A 25,767-nucleotide genomic window follows, 5' to 3' on the forward strand; every position below is an offset into this window, starting at 1 on the left:
TACAACTATTGAATCATTGCTTCTATACAGATCTTCTAAGAGAAGTTCTACCTTTAACATCCATTCAATATTTAGCAATGTCAACATTATCATCACGACTTGTTATTTCTCAACCAACCTGCATAGTTAACATAGTTGAGCACGGCATATATCCTAGCCAGTCTATTTGAAAATGGAGCTATCTTTCCTTCATATATTGACACACATAATCAGAAGTTACAATCAATATCAATCATATAATCCCAATTCCCGTTCTAAGAAGTTATTCTTCAATTAAATATTGACAACGTCTAAGAATCAACTGGCATTAATAAAAAGATATACAGCCCGCATTTCTGATTATTGACCAAATACAAAGAGATCCATTTGCAGTTGCAAATGCAAGAAAAACCACCATAAATATCATATAAAAGAACTACATGCACTTCGTCTGACTAAATTGTACAGCTTGCCTGCTTTATATATAGTAGATACAATGCAATCACACTCGTCAAGACAACCGTTATTAAACCCACTTGACCTTAATTTTCTGATGCTTTCAACAAATGCCCACTTTATCTTTTACTCCAGCTCTTTCAAAAAATCTTTGTTGTCAACAAAAACCTGATATATCCAAAATCCTTGAATTAGATCATGTCTAAAAGGTGAAATCTGATGGAAGTTGGACTTTCAAATTTATTGCAGTCAGCCTCAAAAATAGTTTTTGAGGCTACAATCCACTTATGTTACAAAAACTCTTAAATCCAATCTCCACTACATCCTGAGTCCACATCAGGGCATGATTAAAATTCAATTAAAAAGAAACTAAAACTAAACCAACTCAACAAGCTTGTGAATACATGATTATGTACAGGATGTATCAAAGATCACAGCAACTAATAAATCTTATTTGTTTTAGACTTTGATCTTTTTGACTTGTTGAGTTTGTATAGAACTTCCTTTTGTAAAAAGACTCAGATGCATGTTTAGAAGTGGGGAACAATTGAATCAAAGGTAAATCTTAACAAAAAAAACAATCATGGGATATGATGCATTTAGAGCGGAAGGACCCCTAATGAGCCAAGCTACAAGAAAAGTATATTGTTCTAAAATGATTAAGACGACTTTCTTATCCAGAGATATTACTAAAATCTTAATCAAGAGAAAATATTGTACAAAAGATGATTATGACAACTTCCTCATCAACACAAATTACTAACCGTTTTCCATCCATCTGGATCAAGGCATGCAAAAATCTTGGTATTGATTCCTGGCAGTGGTCCAGGCTCTCGAGTTATCTTCCCTCCTGCTGCTCGGACAGCCTCGGCTGTTTTGTATACATCATCAGTTCCAAGGGCAACCTACAGTCATTCCAATGAAAAACAATATTGGCGGATAGAAAAATACCTAATGAAAGGAATAGTGTTCAAAGCTTACTTTTGTCATGCTGAAAACAATGATGCAAATATTTTGTCATACCTGCGCATAAGCATTGCCCTTCTCATACTGGGTTACTCCGTAGTTATAGGTTAATTCCATAACTGTGGACTTGTCTTCTGGACCATAGCCTAGCATTGCTATAGTATACTGAAAAAGAAGACAAAAAACACAAACTATAGTATCAGTATCAGATCTTTAGGAACAGTTATATTTCGCAGAAGAAACGATAATGTTGATAGCATATAGATTGCATTGATAAAAGAGAAATCAAACTTTCACCTTAAAAAATGGACGACAATATAGCATTAGTCAAGTCTTTAGATTTTATTCAAACATAATCACAGTATCATTGTTGGGTGTAAAGGTTAAAAAACTCTCCATTTGAACATTTACAAAGGCCCTTTCACACTATCGCTCTCTTCAGAGCTTCTAGGACATATTTAAGTCACTTGACCAATGTGAATTGGCTCACGTTCCCTAAAACCATATTCTATTAAAACAATATATTTTTCCCCCTAAAAAATATTATTTTTGGGCTCTAAAAACCTATGTTATTATGTCCTCCCTCTCCTTTTCTCTGCATCTAAACCATTCTCTCTCCTGTCACTCCTACTCCAAGTCCACCATTACACATGTGGTACCAAAACAAACCTCGTGACCTATTTTCAATCGCCACATATTAAACTTACCAATGTAGTTATTGTTTTACATCTACTTTATGTATAATTTCATTAAGAAGTAGCAAATAGCCCTAGTAAAATTTGCACCTTGTATTCAGGCTTATCGATTGTTCGGAGAAGCTGCATTCCGTAAGCCTATATAGATAGAAACAATGAACAATGGCACTGAGATCATTGCATATTCCAGTTTAAAATATTCCTAATTTCTGACAAAATTCCCCAAATACCATTCATGTCTCACAAATTTCTCCAAATACCCTTCATTTTTCAAAATTTCAAAATACTCTTCAATATTCTCTCCATTTCCCTCTACGATTTCTAGAAAGATAATTTGTAGTGGGAAGAGTATTTTGAGAGTTTTGAAAATAGAAGGGATGTTTTGTGGAAAAATGAGTGATATTTTGGTACATTTCCCAGTTTTTAAAAGCTCAAATAAATGTGCAAGAAACGCATTACATTTTCATAAAATTTGATCGATTGATCAAGATCCCCAACTCTTAACATGACTTGGCAAAGAGGCTCTGGAGTGGGTCCCCTTTGAATCAGTTCGAATTTGTAGCCATCTGGGTCATCAATGAAAGCAATAATAGTACTACTTCCTCCTTTGACAGGACCTGGTTCTCTGGAAACCTTTCCCCCCTTGGCTTTAATAAGCTCTACTGTTTTATATACCTGCAGGTTATTATGAAAGCATTCTTACTATTTTTATAAGAGTTCAACAGAATCTCAAGCAGAAAATATTTTGTTAGTTCTATAAAAAGCACAAAGAAACTGATATGAAATCCTGAATAGAAATCTTGTCGTGCAAATATTTACATCTTGGAATTCACAAATAACATCTAATGCTTTATAAGAATGGAATAGAAACCCTGAAAATAAACGTTCTCATATGAATACAGCTATCATATTTTTGACTTACATCTTCTACTGCAATCCCAAAATGACCAAAACCTGACCCCAGGTTATACTTGTCAACACCATAGTCTGAAACACCATATGCAAAATAACAGATAAGATAATGCCCATGAAAAAATACCAAGTAAACAAAAAGTAAGAACAAAGTAAAGGCATACTGTAAGTCAACTCCACAACAAAATGTGAGTCCTCTGGACCATATCCTAGGAAAGCATTTGTGTATCTTTCATCTGGTATATCCCGTTTACGTAAGAGTTTCATACCCAGGCATTCTGTGTAAAACCTGTAACATGGTATACAGAATCCCATTTTCAAAATCCTTAAAAATTCCTGATCAAAACGAAGTCAAAAGCTGAGCCACAAATTTGAAACCTACTTGATAGTCTTCTCTAGATCTCCAACTCTATACACCACATGAAGAAATCTTCTACTATCAGTTTTTGCCCATTCCAAAATACTCTCATCACTTGCAGCAGATTCTGTGCCAGCAGCACTGGCCATTGTACAGATAGGACGGAAACTCTTCAACTGCTGCTGAAGACTGAGTCCTGCAGTGGCTCACATTAGCAAAATCTAAATGATTGGAAGCCAGTTCAAATCAGGACGATTAACATCCATAGAGTGCATCAATCTTGAAGAACACAAGTTCATTTTTCTACCTGCCTCCTATATTTTTCCAAAGGCTCTTGGTGAATCCCCAAAAGAATAAGTTTATCCACTGTTTGAGCACTTATAGCTCGATTGATCCTCTCTTTTTTATCTTTGGGGGATTGTACAAGGGTGTTTGAGGAAATCGTAAAAACTCAGGGATATTACACATCATCATCATGCATGTTAAACCATTACTGACAGAAACAGCAGCATAAATCATACGTCATTCATCATCATCATACCTTGTCATCATACATTGTCATCATCACACACATCATCATCATCATCATCATCATCATGCATGTTAAACCATAGTATGAACAATACATAGCATACGTACATTCGCATTCGTGAATGTTTCAATCATTCAAGTATGGTAAATACCATACATTTTTTAAGGTAAGCCAGTTAAGATAAAAAGTGTTAAAAATTTTTTTGGAATGATTTGATAACATACGCATTCGTTTTCACGCGTATGAAAAAGAATTTTTGCTAATGCAATCGAGTATATTACGTACTATGTGTTAAACCATTACTGACAGAAACAGCATGGTCATGGTCATGGTCATGGTCATCATCATCATCATCATCATCATCATCATCATCATTACCACCATCACCATCACCATCACCATCACCACCATCATCATCATCATCATCATTACCACCACCACCATCACCATCATAATCAGTTAAAACCATCAGGCATCATGCAAAAATGAAAGCATCGGAACCAATGGATGAAACAGGGAGAAAAAAAAAAACCAGGGCAGGCGAGAGAACTACCATCACCACAACAAAGACAGCAGCAGCAGCAGCAGCAACAACAAAGACAACAAAGACAACAAAGACAACAAGAAATAGAAGGGAAGAGAAGAGCTTACCTGGAGGTGATGGAACAATGGAATACCTCGGACTGCGGGAACAGGAAGGAGTGGAAGAGGGACGAAGGAAGGGTCGAGGTCGAGCGGAGAAGAGCGCGAGGGATATGGTGCGGGAAGAGGAAGCGAGGTGAGAGAAAGCAGAGGAGGAGGAAGAGGAAGAGGAAAGAGAGGCCATGATGGGGTCTCAAAATGTACACATACAAAAAAACCCACACACACACACACACATACAAAAAAAAAACAGAGTATTACATATTTACATAGGTACTACTTAACACTCTTAGGCCACCACAACACAATTATGTATACATACATACACACACACACACAACTCATCGAGTTCTCTCTCTCAAGTGTCTAAGTGCTCATCTCGTGTCCACGATCACCCCTAAGTGTCGTGTTGTTTTGTGCCGACCCTATTATCTCTCACAATCTCGTCCATATGTATCGTTACACCCACCCCCCCCCTCCCATTCATTGAGAGTCCATATGGATATTTGTTTCGTTTGGACTTCGTTTACGGATCTGCCACCTTCCATGGCTTTTGATGCCATTCTCATAGTAGTAGATCGTTTTGCGAAGATGCCACGTTTTCTTCCACGCACGAAGGCCGTTACTAGCCAAGAGACATTCGATTTACTCGTGCGCGAGGTGTTTCCGGCACCATGGTCTTCCAGATGATATTCTCAGTGATCGCGGTCCCCGGTTCATCTCGAAACTTTTAGAGGCACGTGTTCAAACTCTTACATACTTCTTGCAAACGCTCTTCTGGCTACCATCTAGAAACTAACGGGCAAAGTGAGTGCATCAAACAAACATTGGAGCAATATCTTCGTTGTTTTGTCAGCTATTAACAAGACGATTGGGTTGATCTATTACATTTGGTGGAATTTTCTTACCACAACTCAGAACATTCTTCTACTAGATATTCACCATTTTTTGCAAACATTGGGTACCATCCTCATTGGTCGATGATTAACCATCCGGAACTACCGACAAAACCGACTGCTGAAGATCAACTCATTCGCCTCTGAGAAATTCCAGGTATCCTTTCGCCACAATTTTATGTGATGCTCAACACACTCAAAACAAGGTCGTCGACCGTCATCAACGTGATTTATTGACTAAGTTTCAAGTGGGAGCTTGATTATGACTCTTAGAAGGTAACATTAAAACCACGAGATCTTGCTACAAACTAGATTATCAATGTTATGTGATCTTTGGTAAGATCAATGATGTGGCATTTTGCCTTGATCTTCCTCCTCATATGCGTACTCACTCGGTCAAGTTCCTTGTTTCAATTTTGGAGCCCTACACAACAAGCTCTATTTCGGGTCGTGTTACATCTCCCACACCTCCAGCCGAAGATTCAAATGGCTCTAAATATGAAGTTGTTGTCATTCTTGACTCCAAGGTTGCCTGCAACAAACTATATTATTTGGTTGACTCGTCAAGTTATACACCTAATGATCAAACATGGGAGCCTACTGAGAATCTTGTTAATGCCTCTACATTTCACAACAAATATCCCCATTAGCCAAGTCCGAAATCTTGTCTTCCGACTCACGGAACTCGTCGTCGAAAAAAAGAGATTATGTCATACATTTTGGCTTACAAGGATTTGAACCTACAACTTCTTGGTTTATGTGTCAAACCTTTAACCCTTATAACAACATATACAATCACGTATAATTATATCATATTATTAGTTATTATAAGATATTTAGAGTATTCTCGAACATGAGCCTAGAATATTCCATGATCATCTTAAATATCATAAATATCTAAAATACTCCTAAGAACATTCGAGAATACTCTATAAGGACCTTCAAAAACAAAACTCCTTCCATTAGTTATAAAATTTTATAGATGAGTGTGTTATATACAAATCCCTATAGGGATGCGATAGTTCCATCTTACATGGATGCCCACTGACTCAGGAAACGGAGAGGACGACCATTGTTGAATGAAGGCTAGTCGTTGTCTTTCAACTCCATCGGAGCTGCCCACGAGGCCATCGTATTGGCTCTTTAGAGTGGCTACAACTTCACTTCATATCTCTTGCATTAACATTATTGGATGCATTGTTTGACCGTTGGAGAACACCCGTCTACACCATTGTTCCCATAGAATCCAAAGAGTTAAATTGGCCTGACCAATTCCAACACAACTTGAGATTTGGTAGTAATAGGAGTTGAGTGGATATTGTCGATGGTGGAAAAAAAAACCTCGTGCTTTTATCACCAAAGTCATCCCCTCCTCCCAATGCTCGTAATTGTCAATTGGGGCCTATCGTGATAACCAACATACATTTCCCCACTTGATTGTGCCTTGCACCTGGCATGATTGCAATAGGTGGCCAAACCTTCGCCATATTCGATAGGTCTCGAGGCATTCCCACATAGCATGTCAGATTGATTTTGTTGCATTTGGGAAAGCTACACAATTAGGAGAGCTAAGGTTCCCATGCTGCCACGCTCCAACCAGTAGTGCCTTATGTATTAATAACCATTGGAACGTGATAATTCGTGTTGAGAATCAAGCTCAACTTGGTTTAGTGTGTGAACTCACCTTGAGAGTGAATAGACACTCCAATGGTCAAGAGTCACCATTATGTCACCACTTTGTATTCTAGCATTTAGTATGAGTCATAGAATTATATTCTATGACACATAACTTATGAGCTTTCACATTCCCCATGCTCCATGAGTCTTGTAGTTAATGAAGAGAGAGGGTGACTATATAAAGCACCCTCCTCCCACCTTGTACATGTTGAGTCTTTCTCCTTTGTTAATATATTTTTACCTTGTGTATACTCTGTGCCTTACTCCTTGTCTCTCTCACACACTCTCTCACTCTCTCTCATACACACACAGTTCACATCTATTTCGCTTCACAAGAATCCATCTCTTGATTCTTTACAATTCGCAACCCGTGATGTTGTTTCCATATTTTCTGCCAAACCTTGGTGATAATTGTGTGAGGAACATGATATCTGTGCTAGACCTTTGCAACAACTAGCTCTTAGGCAGTTTGAGCGGCTAGAATGTAGCAACCCAATCTAGTGGTGAATTGGAAGAAAGGGATGACTTTGCTTCCTTGACCCGCATAAGGATCACACCACATCCATTGCAAAGGGTCCCAATTGACCTTTCGTAGCCATGTCTTCTCACGAGTACATATGTGCCATTCTGGTTGTACTTTGATCAGATCGGAATCTATAATCCATTTATGACCAGTATATGCGAGCACTCGAATTGTTGTATTCAATGTTAATGCCTCATTGTCTCACAATTCATGGCCTTTGATCTTGCCTAGTGGTTCCCTAACTCTTGGGATCAAAGAGCCCTCTTCCTCGTAGCCTATCCACTTCTCCATTGTCGTCCTTCCATTAGTGAAAGGAATACTTTAATAAACCATTAGGAAAACAATACCATCTTCTTAGACTCCAAAAGTAACAACCCCAAAGAACTACTCTAATCTCAATGATACTAGTTCATAATAGTCTTTCCTTCTTCTTTCTTTCTTCTACCAAGAGACTCCTCTCAAGTCTTCTAGCCTTCTTATTCCTCCTACCCCCTTCTTGTACATATTCTATTCTTCCTCCGTCTCCCCCCTTTTTTTCTAAGAATACCCTCCTATTTATAGGTTTTTGGTTGCGTTATTCTTGTTTTCCCTTTTTCTTTTCTTTTTACATATCCTCGAGTTTATGTGAGACGTTTTTTTATATCACTATTTCTGCTTCGTCATCCCAAATTTATCATACAAGAAAGATCTCTTCGTCAACTTTCTTATGAATATTTTCTGTGGAAATTTGGACTTAATCCTGCTTTGAAACGGTCCATATTAAACCATTCACACTCCGTTCCACCACGTAGTCTAGAGGCCAATAAATTCCCTCTCATAATCGATATACTCCATTGTTGATGACATTCGTAAACGAAAGAGTTCCTCTCGCACTTCCATCACATTTCAACATCAAATATACTTAGCTTTAAATTGTTTCACCAATAGTTGGTAATTCACTTGTTGGGTTGGTAGCAAGGACGCATACCAATCCCTTGCTCGTCCATAAAAAGTGGCCACCAATAGATGAAGCTTCTCAAAATCTGTCATATTCCCTATTGATACTGCATGATGTTCGAAGGTGGCCAAGAAAGCTTTGACATCTTGGATCCCATCACCTACAAAAGCAAATTGAAAAGCCATATTGGCTTCCAATGATACAGAAAGAATCTACCCTCCGTGGGGTACGGAAAGAATTGACCCTCCCTAGAGCGCCAAAATGATGAGGAGAGATAGAAAAACGATGGAGAAGGGAAGAGGAAGAGAAAAGAATACTTCAATATACTATTAGGAAAACAATACAATCTTCTTGGACTCTAAAAATAACAATTACCCCACCAAAGAACTACGTTAATCTTAATGTCCCTAGTTGATAATAGTCTTTCCTTCTTCTCTCTTTCTTCTATTAAGACTCCTTTCACTTCTTCTAGCCTTCTTATTCTTCCTTCCTCCTTCTCCTTCTTTCTTCTTCCACCACCTTCTTCCTTCTTCCTCCTCCTTCTCCTTTGCTAAGAAAGCCCTCCTATTTATAGGTTTTTAGTTGTGTTATTCTTGTTTTTTTCTTTTCTTTTCTTTTTACATATCCTCGAGTTTATGTGAGGCGTTTTATTATATCATTATTTTTGCTTTGTCATCCCAAATTTTAATAAAAGAAATCTCTCTTTGTTATCTTTCTTATGAATCTTTTCTTTTGAAATTTGGATATGAGAGGAAGAAGTTATGAGCTTTTTTATCTGCCTTGCTATTTTTGCATTTTCTTTTTCTTTTTTCTGCTTTTTCTACGTTTGAAAAACGCCTCTAACTTTATATCCATCAAGTTCCTTCCTCCGTTAATACTTGATCCTTTCATATTGTGCTTTATTCTTATACACCTTAACATCCAATGTATTTGCCAAGGTCTTTTCTTATGAGCAAAAATTGACTTCACAATTAGCAACTTCCCTAAGCAATAGAGCGTTAATGATTTCAGATCTCATAGTCCACCCGCCCATGATTCCATGAAGTATGTTGGCTTGATCTTGTATTGGCAATGGCATAAACCGTTGTCGTGGAGAAAACCGTCCCTAGGAGGAATCGATGGATAGTGTGCGTTGTTCGAGGTATTCCTCGCAGATGCGTGGAATGAGGCGGGACCTCGGGGGTCCTGTACCGAAGAGCAAGAGAGAAAGGAGAAGAGACCCACTACGTGCGAGCGTAGATTCACAGGGACACGGCCCTTCGACACAAAGACGCGAGTGGGACAGCGACACAGAGAGACACAAATGTATGTATGTATTAACAAAGACAAAACAACAAAAAGCACAAAGTCGGTTACAACCAAACAGGCCGGCGAACAGATGCCGATGCCTGTTCGCAAACGCTCAGAAAGGAAGGAGTAGGTTGGAGGTGCTGCCAGAAGCACTCGGGCATTCCTCAGAGCAGCGCGAGCCTCACGAAACCTGCACAGAAAGAAGCTACGGAGAGTATGGAAGAGAGAGAAGCCTTCGACCGACAGCCCGACAGCACTTCGTCCTCTCTGATTCTGCGATCCCCCCCCTCTTCCTCGTCTCCCTCCTTTTTATAGGCAAGAAGGGAGCCGTTTCCTATTAACTTCTGTAAGGAATAGACCCTTCTATTCACCTTCTTCACTCTGCCACAACCGAGTAAGCGCGAATCGATGGAGCAGAAAATAGGAACCACACGGAGAAACAAAAAAACGCGAGTACACAGGGATTAACGTGGAAAACCCTAGACGGGAAAAACCACGGGAGTACAAGACTCCAAACCAACACTATACAGAGAAGTATACAATGGCGAGCTGCAAGGCGACGACCTTGAGCTCGCTGTCCTCGCCACAGGCGGCGGAAATACACAGAGGCGTCTACCTCTTCCTCTCTCGCGCTCTATCTCTCTCACGGCTGCTCTCTCTTCACTCCTCTAAAGTGGAAAAACAGAAAAAATGAGAAGCAACAGTAAAACTGTTTGCCCTAAGTCATATTTATACTTATATGACTTTGGGCTATTTACAATTGTAGCCTCAGGGGCCCATAGCGAACATATTCACGGATATGTCCCTGCATCCGGATCGCTCTCCGGGTACATTCGTCATCCGGTACCGAAACCGGGGTCTTTGTCATCCGGATCCGAAACCGAAACCGGGCTTGTCGGCATTCATCTCCGATATCCGACCATCCCATCCGAAGGGACCGTAATCCCAACAAACTCCCCCTTCACTTCGGCATGGGATGTCTCTCCAATCCGATCCTCTTCCGGCATGCTTCCAGCTTGTCGGGTGTGAGCACCTTGGTCAACATATCCGACCCGTTCTCGTCCGTGTGGATCTTTGTCAGCACGAACTCCTTGTCTTCTATCCTTTCCCGGATCCAGTGATATCTTCGCTGGATGTGCTTCGTCCGGGAGTGATAGGCCGCGTTCTTCGCAAGGTGGATTGCACTCTGACTGTCGCAGTAGAGTCGGTACTCCTCCTGTTGGATACCGAGCTCTCTAATGAAGTCCTTCATCCATATTATTTCCTTGCCGGCTTCAACAGCCGCCATGTACTCCGCCTCCGTGGTTGACAACGCAACCGTCTTCTGCAGCCTCGACTGCCAGGAAACAGCTCCCCCTGCATACGTCATCACATACCCTGATGTGGACCGGCTGGTATCTGCATCAGCCGACATATCCGAATCGGTAAAGCCGTCGAGTTCGGGCTTTCCGGAGCCGAATCGGAGGCACACGTTTGCCGTGCCCTTCAGGTATCGGAGTATCCACTTGGCCGCGTTCCAATGCTCTTTGCCGGGATTGCTCATGTACCGGCTCACCACTTCGACTGCATATCCGATGTCCGGTCTCGTACACACCATGGCGTACATCAAGCTCCCGACAGCTGAGGCATACGGTACTTTCATCATATCCTCCTTTTCAGCCTTTGTCTTGGGACTTTGCTTGCTGGACAGCTTGCAGTTTGTCGGGAGGGTCGATCCGACCGGTCTTGCTTCCGACATGTTGAACCGGTGAAGCACCTTCGTCACGTACTTCTCCTGTGACAGCCACAACTGCTTCTTCTTCCGGTCCCGGATGATGTGCATCCCTAGTATTTGCCTCGCCGGACCCAGGTCCTTCATTGAGAAGGTTCGGTGAAGAGCCTTCTTCAGCATCCGTATCTTGACCTGATCCCGTCCGACGATCAACATGTCGTCCACGTACAGGAGGAGTATTAGAGAGTCTCCTTCTTCGAACTTCTTCACAAACACGCAGTGGTCGGACTGCGTTTTGAGGTACCCTTCGTCGGTCATGAAGGAGTCGAACTTCCGGTACCATTGCCGGGGAGCCTGCTTCAGTCCGTAAAGGCTCTTCTTCAACCGGCATACCAGGTGCTCCTTCCCTTTCTTCTCGAATCCTTCCGGTTGCTGCATGTAGATCTCTTCTTCGAGGTCACCGTGAAGGAATGCCGTCTTCACGTCCATCTGTTCTACCTCGAGGTCCATGCTTGCCGCTATGCTCAGCACCGTTCGGATGGAGGTCATCTTCACTACCGGAGCAAATATCTCGTCGAAGTCGACGCCCTTCTTCTGCTGAAACCCCTTCACCACGATCCTGGCTTTGTATCTCGGGGGGTTTCCGGCATCTCCCGGTTTTAGCTTGAACACCCACTTGTTTCGAAGTGCCCGCTTTCCTTTCGGCAACTCCACAAGTTCATATGTGTGGTTCTCATGCAGGGAATCCATCTCGTCCTGCATGGCACTCAACCACCTGCGGCTCTGGGTGTCATGCTTTGCTTCTTCAAAGCTCTCCGGCTCCCCCTCGTCGGTTAGCAGCACGTGCTCTGGTTCCGGAAATCTCCGGGGGGCCCTTCTCTCTCTTAGAGGATATCTCCGTTCCGGAGCTTCGGTAACCGGTTCTTCCGATTCTTCTTCATCCGAATCCATTTCGGGATCGGGGCCGGTTCCGGTATCATTTTCGTCTTCTTCGGCCGGTTCGGTTTCTTCACCGTCTTCGGCCGGATCCTCGAGTGCTAACCGGTCCCTTGCCGGTCGGGACTGCTCCTCGTAGAGTTTATCCTCACCGGTTGACTTGGAGCTCTTCATCTTCTTCTCCGACTCCCAATCGGCGAGTGTCTTGTCCTCCATGAAGATGATGTCTCGACTCCTGAATATCTTCTTGTCAACCGGGTCCCATACTCGGTAGCCGAACTCGTCGTCGCCGTATCCGAGGAATATGCATGGCCGGGTCTTTGGATCTAGCTTTCCTCTCCGGTCCTTTGCCACATGCACGTATGCGAGACACCCGAACACCTTCAGATGCCGGTAGGATACTTCCCTACCGGTCCACACTCTCTGCGGCGTGTCTCCGTCCAAAGGTACTGAGGGTGATCTGTTTATCACGTATGTCGCCGTCGACATCGCCTCAGCCCAAAAACCCTTGGGTAATTCCGCCTGCGCCAGCATACTCCGGACCCTCTCCATTATGGTCCGGTTCATCCTCTCGGCCAGCCCGTTCAGTTCCGGCATCTTCGGCACAGTAAACTCGAGTCGGATTCCCTTCGAGCGACAGTACTCCTGGAACTGCCCCCGGTATTCCCCTCCGTTATCCGCTCGTATCGCTTTCAGCTTCTTGCCGGATTCCCTTTCCACTCTCGCGTGGAGTTCTTTGAAGACGCACAACACTTGGTCCTTTGTCTTCATCGGTGCCGTCCACAGCTTCCGGCTGTGGTCATCAATGAATGTCACGAAGTACTGGGCTCCGCCATGTGACTTCGTTTCTACTTGACACACATCAGTGTGTACCAACTCCAATGGTACACTACGTCTCTTCGGTGGCCTTGAGTGGAAGGAGGCTCGGTTCTGCTTACCGGCCAGGCAATCGGTGCACTTCTCCAGGTGCACGTGCTTCACTGGAATAAGGTTGTCTTCTGCAAGCCTCTTCATCCCCTTCTCACTCATGTGGCACAGTCTTTTGTGCCACAGCTCACCGGCAGTGTCGGCTGCCACATTCAGCTCTTCCGGACATAACCAGGCATTCATCAGGTACAATGTGTTGACCTTCCGGGCCCGAGCCACTATCAAGCTCCCCTTGCTGAACTTCATGACACCGTTCCGGATGCTACCCGTGTAGCCTTCATCATCTAGCCTCCCGGCCGAAATCAGGTTCAGTCGGACCTCCGGAACGTGTCGGACATTCTTCAGCAGCATTTTGCATCCGGTCGGGGTTGTCAACCACACGTCTCCTATGCCGGCAATCCGGCACGTACCTTCGTTTCCCATCCGAACACAGCCATGCTCGCCGGCTGTGTAGGATGAGAAGTATCTTCTCTCCGGGGTCAGGTGGAACGATGCTCCGGAATCGACCACCCAGGTCGTCTCATCGCCGACAATGTTTAGTTCACCTTCTTTGGTGATGAGCATGATCTCCTCTTCACTTGCCGCGAGTGCCGTCGTTCCTTTCCGGTCCTGTCCTCGCCGATCCGAACCATTTCGGTCCGTGGCTCCCCGGTATGCACCGTTTCTCTCCGGTGACTTCTTCGAATCGGTGTTGTCGGTTCCATTGTCCTTTCGGTAATGCCGACAATTCTTTCGGAAGTGCCCGGGCTTCCCACAGTGGAAGCATGTGGGCCTTCCTCTTGACTGCGACCGGGTCCCCGACTTCTCCCGTCTTTGCGGACTCCGGTTCCATTGTCTTCCCCGATCCGATTCGGTAAACAACATCTTCGGGTCGGAGGCCGGTTCCTTATCTCTCCGACGCGCTTCTTCATTCAAAATACTTGTCTTTACCGTTTGTAAGGACAAGTTATCTTCGGCGCAGGAGGTGCTGAGAGTTACCACCAAGTTCTCCCAGCTTTCCGGCAATGTACACATCAGGATGATGGCTTGCATTGCATCCTCCAACGGGAACTTGATCGCCGCAAGCTGATTCACGAATCCCATGAACGTGCTTACGTGTTCCACCATACTCTCGCCATCCCGGTACTTGAGATTCACTATCTTCCTCATCAGGGAGGTTCGGTTCAACGCATTCTTCCTCTCATAGAGGCCCGACAGCTTCCGCCACATCTCATATGCGTTGGTGTCGTTCGCCACATGTTGTAGAACGCTCACGTCGACGTATTGCCGAATGGTTGCAACGGCTTTCCGGTTCAGAAGCCTCCATTCCGACTCAAGTACCCCCTTCGGTATTTCCGACCTGTCAATCGGTTCGTACAGGTCCCGAACAATCAGAAGATCCTCCATCTTGATCTTCCAGTCGGCGTAATTCTGTGCATTCAGCACCATCATCCCCGGCTGCCCGCTGCCGCCGCCTTCCATTTTCTGCAGCAGTTCGCTCTGATACCAGTTTGTAAGGAATAGACCCTTCTATTCACCTTCTTCACTCTGCCACAACCGAGTAAGCGCGAATCGATGGAGCAGAAAATAGGAACCACACGGAGAAACAAAAAAACGCGAGTACACAGGGATTAACGTGGAAAACCCTAGACGGGAAAAACCACGGGAGTACAAGACTCCAAACCAACACTATACAGAGAAGTATACAATGGCGAGCTGCAAGGCGACGACCTTGAGCTCGCTGTCCTCGCCACAGGCGGCGGAAATACACAGAGGCGTCTACCTCTTCCTCTCTCGCGCTCTATCTCTCTCACGACTGCTCTCTCTTCACTCCTCTAAAGTGGAAAAACAGAAAAAATGAGAAGCAACAGTAAAACTGTTTGCCCTAAGTCATATTTATACTTATATGACTTTGGGCTATTTACAACTGTAGCCTCAGGGGCCCATAGCGAACATATTCACGGATATGTCCCTGCATCCGGATCGCTCTCCGGGTACATTCGTCATCCGGTACCGAAACCGGGGTCTTCGTCATCCGGATCCGAAACCGAAACCGGGCTTGTCGGCATTCATCTCCGATATCCGACCATCCCATCCGAAGGGACCGTAATCCCAACAACTTCCTACCTACCGAATCTACCTACCTAGGATCTTCTATGTACAACATAAGGCGCACGTGCATGAAGAGCCGGTTCCTACGCTCCGGTGCACCGATTCCGCTTGTGGACGGTTTTCTTCACGACATCTGCCCCCACCTAACCGCGCATCCACCGGCATGCGCCAAATTGAGTTGGGACGGAGAAAACCGGTCCAGCCTTCATTCCCCGCCCGTCGGTTCTTCCTCGGTTTCGGATCGTTCGTCGTCGCGGTCCAGGTCAACCGGATTCGGCTCGTCGTCGTGACGCTTCTTGAACGCTTTGATCCGCTTCCCAGCTACCGGTATCGCCATTCTCGTGCCGTCGAGTTCCGCCAGATGGTACGTCTCGTTGTCGTTGGCGCTTTGTACCACGTAAGGCCCGAACCACCTTCTTGCGAACTTCCGTGTCGCTCGGTGCTGGTTGTCGAGGCTGCTGTCGTAGACTAGCACCCAGTCGCCTTCCTCGATCTTCTTCGGTCGGAGCCGGTGCGTCCGGTCGAACCGGGCTTTGTTCCTCGTCCTTGCCACCCGAAGCTTTTCCGTAACCTGCTCCACGTCCTCCGGTCTCCGCTCGAGCTGCCGTATGCGCGCCGTCAACAGTTCCTCCCGGCTCATCTCGTCTCTCCAGTCCACGGTTGCCCATGAGGAGATCGTACGTTCCATCGGCATGATCGGCTTCTGCCCAAACATGAGCTCTGCCGGCATGAATCCGGTTACCGAACTGTGCGTAGTTCGGTCCGCCCACAACGCGTAAGGCAACAGCCGCGGCCAGTTCCCGACTTGACCCCCGCATGCCCGAACTAACGCCTTGACGATCGGTCCGTGTCCGCGCTCCACCTTCCCATTTGCCTCCGGATTGTATGCAGTGGTGAGCGAGAGCTTGACTCCTAGCCGGTCGAACAGCTCCTCGGCCTCTTCGGCGTCCAACTCCCCGCGATCAGCCACGATCTTCCCGACGCACCCGTACCGGCATATCACGTCCTCAATCAGGAACCGACATACGGCTGCAGTCGTTTTGTTCTAAAGGGCCCGGCCTTCCACCTGGTTCATTAGATCTTCCCGAGCCAGGACCAGGTACCGCATCTGTCCTACTCCCATCGGCATCGTCACCAGATCTACCATCCATTTGAAGTGGATGGTCGGAGGGTACGTAGGGTGAAGCTCGTCCCGATGTCGGACTATGGAGTGCATCTGACAGCTCTCGCAAGTTGTCACGAACCGATGCACGTCCCGGTACAGTCCCGGCCACCAGTACTTCCCCTTTATCTTCTCGAACGTGGCCCACGTTCCACGGTGACCAGCCCAAGGGCTGTCGTGGTAAGCCGTCAGCAGCTCCTCCTGTTCTTCCTTCATCGCCACCACCCGGAGCGGGACGCCGTTCCTCTTCTTCGGGTGCTTCCATAAGTATCCATCCCTGAGAAAGAATCGGTAAGCTTTCTTCCGGATCCGGTTGGCCTCGTCCTTCGTCCATGACGCATCCGGCGTCATTGTCCTCAAAAATCCACCGATCTGGAGCCACTCGCCATCGTACTTGCTCTCGTCGAAGTCGTTAAGTGCCGGAGTGCTCGTCCCATCGGTCGTCACATACGCCGCCTCGAAGAAGTCCACGCCGACTTCTTCGTCCTCCGAAACCATGCCACCCTCGTTATCAAACCTCGCCCTCGAAAGCATGTCGGCCATGGCGTTGTCCTTTCCGGAAATGTGTCGTATTTCCGGGTCCAGGGACTTGATGTACGCTATCCACCTGAGCATCGCCAGGTTCGGTGTCGCGCATCTGGAAACCATGCCGAGAATTGGCAGGCAATCCGTCTCGATAATCACTTCTGTCCCGATCAGGTAGTCTTTGTCGGCCTTTACTGCCGAAACGATACCCCAGAGTTCGCGTTTAACCTGGGCGTACCCTCGCTGTCGCTCACTGAGGACCTTCGCGCCGAATCGGATCAGGAACCGAATGCCGTCCTCGTCTTCTTGGTTGACGACCCATTCGATCACGGTCGGACTCGTATCCACCGTTATGTATACCGGGGTACCCTTCTCGTAGACAGCCTTCCGGAGCGCCGTTGCTGCCGCAAGAGCTTCCTTCAGTTTCCGGACTGACTCCGTGTGCTCGTCTTGCCACTCGAATTTTCGCCCCTTCTTCAGCAACCCGTATAGCGGCTCCGCAACGTGGGCGTAATGCGGGATCCATATGTGGTAGAATGCGCATGCCCCCAGGAACCTCCGAACTTCCGTAACCGAGCTACAGTCGGTCTTCATCGCGGAGATGGCTTCTACCTTTGCCGGAGACGGCTTCAGGCCATATGGTCCACATAGGTGTCCGACCACCAGGATTTCTGATTGCCCGAAGGCCGATTTCTCCCCGGAGAAGGTGAGCCTCGCATCCTCTAGCCTTTGTAGCACCTTCTCGCAGTTGTCGATGTGTGTTGCCACGAATCGCCGGCATCCGTCCGGCCCGACTGTCTCGTCCTTCTCTTCCACCGGGCACCCCTTTATCGGGATGTCGTCCAGAAATGGCATGGTGATGTCCGAGATGCAATCCCTCAGTACCTTGTTCATTGCATTCACCATGTGGGCCACCGAGTTGGTCCCTCCTTGTGGCAGGGTACACATTCGCACTAGGCCGAGGGGAATTCGCATCGTCGTAATGTCTCTGCTCTCCACGGCTAGCTGGAACTGGTCGTACCCCGAGTACAGATCACCGACCGAGTAAATCGACCTTCCGGCGAAGGCCTCCGCGAACTCGTCTATGGTCGGTCTGATTCCTGCGTTCCGAATGGTCACTCTGTTGACCGGCTGCAAGTCTTGAATGAAGCGCAATGTTCCGTTTTTCTTTGGTACGGTAAACCATCGGTTCGAGTATGGGGCACTCGACGGTTCGAGAATGCCCATATCGACTTTCTGCCTCAATAGCTCCATCAACTTCGGGATGTGAGCTCTCGGTACTGGAATCAGCTTGAGATTCCACGACACATGCGGTACCGTGAATATCACCATCGGCTCCACGATTGTCGGGTCTACGCACCCGATCTCTTCCGGTGAGAATGCGAAGGCTTTCCCGTGCCTTCCGAGCATTCTCCGAAACCGGTCTTCCTCCGCCGGCAGTAGGAACCCGCCCCCACCGATTTTGAGCTCCCGGAGCGTCCCGTCGGTGAAGGTGTGTCCTATGCAGACCGGATCTCGCAAACTGGGGTCCGACGCAACCCCTCTGATTCAGGACTCGCTGCCCTCCGGTAAGGGTGCTGCGACTGGCCTTACCTTCCGGTCCATAGTCTTGTACTTCGTGCAAACCCGGGCCGTCCGATCCGACCCGAGCCCCTGACTGAAGTTCGCGATGACTTCGTACATCTCTTCGGAACATACCGGTATCGTTTGGTCTTCGTTAAGGTCTTCTCCGGCTACCTCCCTCAACATTCCCAAGGTGTCGTCGAAGGAGACCGCCTCCACGGCTCCGCTGATTTCCTCGTCCGGGCCGAGAACTCCGCACGCTCGAAGTCGCACTTCCGCCCTTGTCTTTTCTCGGCCAACGATGCCGACTATCATACACCCTCCGTTGTTGGAGAAGCAAAATTTCCTACCTATCGTACAGGGTTCCTTCGGTTTCGGTTCTATTGTACAATCGTGGGGTCTTTCCCGAGTGTCCGGGCTGTCTCGGCCCCACGCCTTGGCAGCCCTCTCTAAAAATCCTCCCGGTTCTCGCCACCGAGGGATTCGCGGTTTCGCTCGTGGTTCGGCCGCACCATCAGAAATTGGACCGAATGGCGCCCATCCTGGCTTTTGACCCTCGCGTAGGCCGAACCGTTGTCCAGCACCTTGGTCTCCATTCGCACCGCCGTGATGTATGGTTCCCCTAATATGACCGGGTGCAAGGACGTCTCCTGTACAAAGAAGTGCTGGTCAATCTCGATGTCGCCGATCTTGACTCGCACGTTCGGGCAGGCCCCGTGCAATTCCTCGGTGGCGCGCGTCGCCGCCCGTATCTTCCACCCGTGCTTGGTGTTGATCGGCCACTTTCCCTTCTTATAGAAGTCCATGGACATCAGGTTTATTTCCGAACCGTGGTCCACCAATGCCACCACCGGTTCCTGAACATCTCCGATCTTTACCGGGGTCTCCGTGGTCGCTCGGGCCCAGTGTGGCCTCGAATAGTGGCTCTCCGCCCACTCATCTTCTAGCGCCAAGTCGTCGATGTGCGTCGTCCGCACCTCCACCGGTCTTTCCGGTTCCGTCTCCGTCGACAGCCTCTTCCGCTTCACCAAGTCCACAATGGAGTCGTGGAACTCCTTCTTGGCGATCCCTAGCACCTCCCGCAATGACAGCTCCACTTTGCTATCGAGGATCCGTTCTTCTAGGACCTTTCGTAGGTCCGTGGTCCTTTCTATTTCCGTCCCTAGTCGGTATCCGCCCTTCTTGGGGTTATCTTGCGCGCTGGACCCACCGGCTTCGTTTCGTCGTTGCCCGAATCGGGTCTCGTATCGTTGTGAGGGCCCGGCCGCTCCGGCTTTCCCCACTCGTTTGTCTTCTACCAGAGCCTCGTAGTTCCGGCAGGCGGCTTCTACGAAGCCCATCTTTTCCTCGACCGGGTCGCTCCACCCGGTTATTTCCGGGACCCGTCTCTCAGCGCGGTCCGTTTCATCTTTCCTCAGCCGTGCGCCGGCGAGACCTTCCAGCATTGCCGACCAGAATCCTTCTTTGCCCTCCTTTCGGGCCTCGCTGCCCCCGACCCGAATGCCGGCCGACGCCGAGTAGTGGATGGCCTCCACGTGTCGGGCCGCTGCCTCTTCCATCAGTCTCTTCATACGTCATCGCCCGTCGTTCCGGTTTAGGGCCCTTCTGGTATCGCCGGCGTGCACCCGGCCTTCCCATAGGTACACCACCCGGTTCCTCAACGCCTCTACGAAATCGCCGCAGTCCTTCCGAATGTGGCCGACCTCATCGCACCACATGCACTTGTTCCCTGCTACCGGACGTCGGTCACGAGCCGGTTCGCCGCCTTCCCTTCGAGTCTGGGCGATCTGGAGATCCTTTATCGCCCGCATCAACTCCTCCAGCGCTCCTCCTCCGGACGAGTCATTGACCATGCCGGTCGGAGCCGAACCGGTTTCGAGCCACTCCCGGGTCTCTTCCCTTCGCCCTTGTGGTGCCGGTTCAAGCCTCCTTGCTGTGATAGAGCCCGCTTCGGTCGCCCCGTTGTCAGCCCATTCTCGCCGTTTGTCGAAACGGCCACAGACTCTCTTAACCGTCGTCCAGTCGGTCGTCCGCCCGTCTTCTGTTTCTAGCAAGGAGCCGACTTGATCCCGGTCCTGCTCGTCCACCGACTTGACGAACAGTTGGACCCGGCTCGTATCCAGAACGGTTCGGTCAAGCGCCGAAAGGCGCGCAAAGTGTTCCTCAAACTCCTGGAGGAGTGCCGACGCATTTCTTCCCTTGCCGGGGGACTCCACCCATTCCATGAAGTTCCGTTTCGAAAGCCGGAGCGCGTCGTCCAGCCCGTATTTTTCTAGGAGTCGGCCTTCGAACTCCTCCCAGGTACGGCTCTTCGCCCGCACCTCGAGCACCTCCGCATGGATGCTCGGCATCACCACTCGAGGGAACCCGGCAAGATGCCTCTCTTCCGGAATGTCCCGCATTAGCATTTCTGCCCCGTAGGACGCCAAGTACTTCGTGGTATCCTTTCCGCTGAACCGGCCGATCGTACCGACGACCGCCTCAATGGCTCTGTCGAGGGCGCTGGTGCCCTCGCGTGCGCTCAATATCCGATCCACGGCCGAAGCCATGGCCTCTGCAAGATCCAACCCCTTCATCTTCTGCTCTTCTGCCGCCTCTTTCACGTCGGGTTCACCAAGATGTTCGAGGTATTCCTCGCGGATGCGTGGAATGAGGCGGGACCTCGGGGGTCCTGTACCGAAGAGCAAGAGAGAAAGGAGAAGAGACCCACTATGTGCGAGCGTAGATTCACAGGGACACGGCCCTTCGACACAAAGATGCGAGTGGGACAACGACACAGAGAGACACGAATGTATGTATGTATTAACAAAGACAAAACAACAAAAAGCACGAAGTCGGTTACAACCAAACAGGCCGGCGAACAGATGCCGATGCCTGTTCGCAAACGCTCAGAAAGGAAGGAGTAGGTTGGAGGTGCTGCCGGAAGCACTCGGGCATTCCTCAGAGCAGCACGAGCCTCACGAAACCTGCACAGAAAGAAGCTACGGAGAGTATGGAAGAGAGAGAAGCCTTCGACCGACAGCCTGACAACACTTCGTCCTCTCTGATTCTGCGATCCCCCCCCTCTTCCTCGTCTCCCTCCTTTTTATAGGCAAGAAGGGAGCCGTTTCCTATTAACTTCCTACCTACCGAATCTACCTACCTAGGATCTTCTATGTACAACATAAGGCGCACGTGCATGAAGAGCCGGTTCCTACGCTCCGGTGCACCGATTCCGCTTGTGGACGGTTTTCTTCACGACATCGTGAACCGGCCCTTACACACGGGCACATGTTTTGATGTATTTACATAGTTAAGTATAGGTCGGCGATGTAATTATCCTAGGTAGCACGAATTCGTTAGGTAGGGAATCAAAGAGGATCTTTGTCTGGAAGGACAGAGAATAAAAGTGATGTAACTGTTAGGAATAGTAGTAAACAGAGAGAGAATTAGTACTAGAGAAGAGAAGTACTATTAGTACTAAGAGGACGGGACTGCGTAAGATTCCTGAGAGAGGAAGAGAGAAGAGGAGAGAGAGAGAGATAACGAGAATGAGAGTGAGAGAAAGATGATGACAACAACTAATATATTATGTGAAAGATAAGTGCAAAGTGGCTAAGAGGCTTAAGACTAGCGTTGAACCAATTTGGTTCAAAACAATGCCTTGTGCCTCCTTTTATAGTGTTTTCAGGAATAATCATGAAGCTTCTAGAATGTTCCAGAGAGATCTGGAATATACATCAATTTTCTATGATAAAACATAAATGAAAATAATATCCTATAAATTACAATTCATAGTCTAATGGTAAGAGCTCGACCCATGTAGCATAAGGTCATGGGTTCGAGTCTTGCCATATCATGACACTAGCTCCCCCTTAAAGACAACGAGTGGAATGAGTCGGCGCTGATTGCGAACCGGGTTTGTCCGGATACTTTCGGTGGAAATCAGCAAGAAGATCTTGAGCAATGCTCGACGGGTTCCCAAGTACGTTCGCTCGGACTATAACCGAGCCAATCAACCAAATAATAAAGTTTGTTGCGAACAAGTTCAACTTCATTCTCCGGGCCGACGTCCAACTCCAGTGGGGGCGGCGGCGGTGTAACACGATCCGGAATGGTGTTTGCTTTATAAGGTGTTGGGAGATAGGTCCCTCCGGATGGGAAGTGAGAAGAACAATACTCATGAGAACCGGATGAGGAGTACCCGGCAAGAGCCGATGGTGCAAGCCCGGTGAGGAGTGCTCACTGGATGAAGGGACATATTCGTAAATATGTTTCTGAGAGTCCATCGGGGCTATATTTGTAAATAGCCGAAAAGTCATATTAGTATAAATATGACTTAGGGCAAACTTTGTTTTCAGGTTGTCATTCTTATTGGTGCAAGAATAGTATAAATATGACTTAGGGCAAACTTTGTTTTCAGGTTGTCATTCTTATTGGTGCAAGAATAGTGAGCGCGTAACTGTGTAGAGAGAGAGAGAGAGAGAGAGAGAGAGAGAGAGAGAGAGAGAGGAAGAGGTCGTTGCCTTTGTTGTAACCGTCGTCTGTGGCGAAGATCGTGAGCACGAGGTCGTTGCCTCTGTGAGCTCACTGTTGTAATCATTGTGATATAGTGATAGTTTGGAGTCTTTGGACTCCCGTGGTTTTTTCCCTCTCAGGGTTTTCCACGTTAAACATCCCGTGTACTCTTCTCTCCTTTGTGTTGTGCGTTTCATTATCCGTTTTTTCTGTGTTCGATTTTAGACTCGGTTGTGGCCGAGGGTTGCGCATAGGGAGCGTGCATTCCTGTCAAAGTGGTATCAGAGCGAAACGACACAGAAAATGGACGAATCGTTGGGAGGCATGTTCAAGCTCACTGGCTCCAACTATTCCGTGTGGAAGTCGAAGATGAGGGACATGCTCGTGGTTAAAGATCTTTGGTTGCCAGTTCAGTTCGGGGACAAGAGATCGGACAAGATCGACGCCGCGATATGGGAGGTGATGCACATGAAGACAACGACATACATATGGTGCTTCATCGACATGAGCCTATACAACAACTTCAATGAAGAGAGCAAGGCTCATGAGCTATGGGAGAAGATCGACATTATGTTTCAGAACAAAAATGCTATTAACTAGGTTTCGGTATTCCGGAAGCTAGTAAGACTCTGGTACCAAGATGGCTCCAGCATGGCGGAGCACATGAATGCCTTCCAGGGGCTGATACATGTTGGGATTTCGGTCCCTCCGGATGGGATGTCCGGAGATGAATGACGGCAAGCCCGGAGGCTGTTACGGAACCGTAGGATGAAGAGTACCCGGCATGAAGCCGGATGAAGAGTACCCGGTTACGGAGCCGGATGATGAAGACCCCGGTTACGGAGCCGGATGCTGAAGACCCCGGTTACGGAGCCGGATGCTGAAGACCCCGGCTACGGAGCCGGATGCTGAAGACCCCGGCTACGGAGCCGGATGACGAATGTACCCGGAGAGAGAGATCCGGATGCGGGGACATATTTGTGAATATGTTTGCCAAGAGCCCTTGAGGTTATATTTGTAAATAGCCCGAAAGTCATATGTGTATAAATATGACTTAGGGCAAACAGTTTAGTTGTTGTTGCTCATTTTCTGTTTTTTTCACTTAGTGGGAGCGAAGTGAGAGCAGCCGAGAGAGAGAGAGAGAGAGAGAACCGAAGAGGTCGACGCCTCTGTGTAATACCGCCGCCTGTGGCGAGGACAGCGAGCTCAAGGTCGTCGCCTTGCAGCTCGCCATTGTATATTCCAGTGTATAGTGATAGTTGGAGTCGTGCACTCCCGTGGTTTTTCCCGTTTAGGGTTTTCCACGTTATACCCTGTGTATCGTGTCTTTCTCTGTATTTCCTATTTTCTGCTCCATTGATTCGCGATTTCTCGGTTGTGGCTGAGCGGTGAAGGTGAATAGAAGGGTCGATTCCCAACAAACTGGTATCAGAGCGAGCTGTTGCAGAAAATGGAAGGCGGCGGCAGCGGGCAGCCGGGGATGATGGTGCTGAACGCTCAGAATTACGCCGACTGGAAGATCAAGATGGAGGATCTTCTGATTGTTCGGGACCTGTACGAACCGATCGACAGGTCGGAAATACCGAAGGGGGTACTTGAGTCGGAGTGGAAGCTCCTGAACCGGAAAGCCGTAGCGACGATCCGACAATATGTCGATGTAAGCGTCCTACAACATGTGGCAAACGACACCAACGCATATGAGATGTGGAAGAAGCTGTCGGGCCTCTACGAGAGGAAGAATGCGTTGAACCGGACCTCCCTGATGAGGAAGATAGTGAACCTCAAGTACCGGGACGGCGAGAGTATGGTGGAACACGTAAGCACGTTCATGGGATTCGTGAACCAGCTTGCGGCGATCAAGTTCCCGTTGGAGGATGCAATGCAAGCCATCATCCTGATGTGTACATTGCCGGACAGCTGGGAGAACTTGGTGGTGACTCTCAGCACCTCCTGCACTGAAGATAACTTGTCTCTACAAACGGTAAAGACAAGTATTTTGAACGAAGAAGCGCGTCGGAGAGATAAAGAACCGGTCTCCGACTCGAAGGCGCTGCTTACCGAATCGGAACGGGGAAGACAGTGGAACCGGAGTCCGCAAAGACAGGAGAAGTCGGGGACCCGGTCGCAGTCAAGAGGAAGGCCAACATGCTTCCACTGTGGGAAGCCGGGGCACTTCCGGAAGAATTGTCGGCATTACCGAAAGGACAACGGAGCCGACGACACCGATTCGAAGAAATCACCGGAGAGAAACGGTGCATACCGGGGAGCCACGGACCGGAGAGGTCCGGATCGGCGAGGGCAGGACCGGAAAGGAACGACGGCACTCGCGGCAAGTGAAGAAGAGATAATGCTTATTACCGAAGAGAGGGAGCTGAACCTTGCCGGTGTAGAGATGACCTGGGTGGTCGATTCTGGAGCGTCGTTCCACCTGACCCCGGAGAAGAAATACTTCTCATCCTACACAGCCGGTGAGCACGGCTGTGTCCGGATGG

The 25,767-nt window shown here is 48.0% G+C and overlaps 1 protein-coding gene across 1 annotated transcript; it reads right to left on the reverse strand.

Annotated features, from left to right (window-relative positions):
* Positions 1-288: 288 nt before the first annotated feature.
* Positions 289-4,718, reverse strand: LOC147851979 (putative lactoylglutathione lyase, chloroplastic). The gene is made up of 9 exons (XM_087334197.1): positions 4,550-4,718; positions 3,391-3,562; positions 3,173-3,297; positions 3,019-3,083; positions 2,556-2,771; positions 2,187-2,234; positions 1,459-1,566; positions 1,200-1,340; positions 289-603 (listed from the first exon to the last, which is right to left on the reverse strand). The coding sequence occupies exons 2-9, from the start codon at positions 3,513-3,515 to the stop codon at positions 562-564; spliced, it is 870 nt and encodes a 289-aa protein (XP_087190323.1). The 5' UTR covers positions 3,516-3,562; positions 4,550-4,718; the 3' UTR covers positions 289-561.
* Between the last annotated feature and the right edge of the window lie 21,049 nt (positions 4,719-25,767).

Source organism: Azolla caroliniana, unplaced genomic scaffold (assembly GCF_043228905.1).
Source record: "Azolla caroliniana isolate FFs.n. ecotype wild unplaced genomic scaffold, voAzoCaro1.0.p SCAF_18, whole genome shotgun sequence".
Lineage (NCBI taxonomy): Eukaryota > Viridiplantae > Streptophyta > Polypodiopsida > Salviniales > Salviniaceae > Azolla > Azolla caroliniana.

Bases quoted from the DNA above. Each gene is read 5' to 3' on its own strand.
- LOC147851979 (XM_087334197.1), bottom strand. From the start codon at position 3,515: ATGGCCAGTGCTGCTGGCACAGAATCTGCTGCAAGTGATGAGAGTATT. The intron at 2,772-3,018 runs GTAAGTCAAAAA...AATAACCTGCAG, and splicing joins TTGGGATTGCAGTAGAAGAT to GTATATAAAACAGTAGAGCT. The intron at 1,567-2,186 runs GTGCAAATTTTA...CTTCTTTTTCAG, and splicing joins TCGATAAGCCTGAATACAAG to TATACTATAGCAATGCTAGG.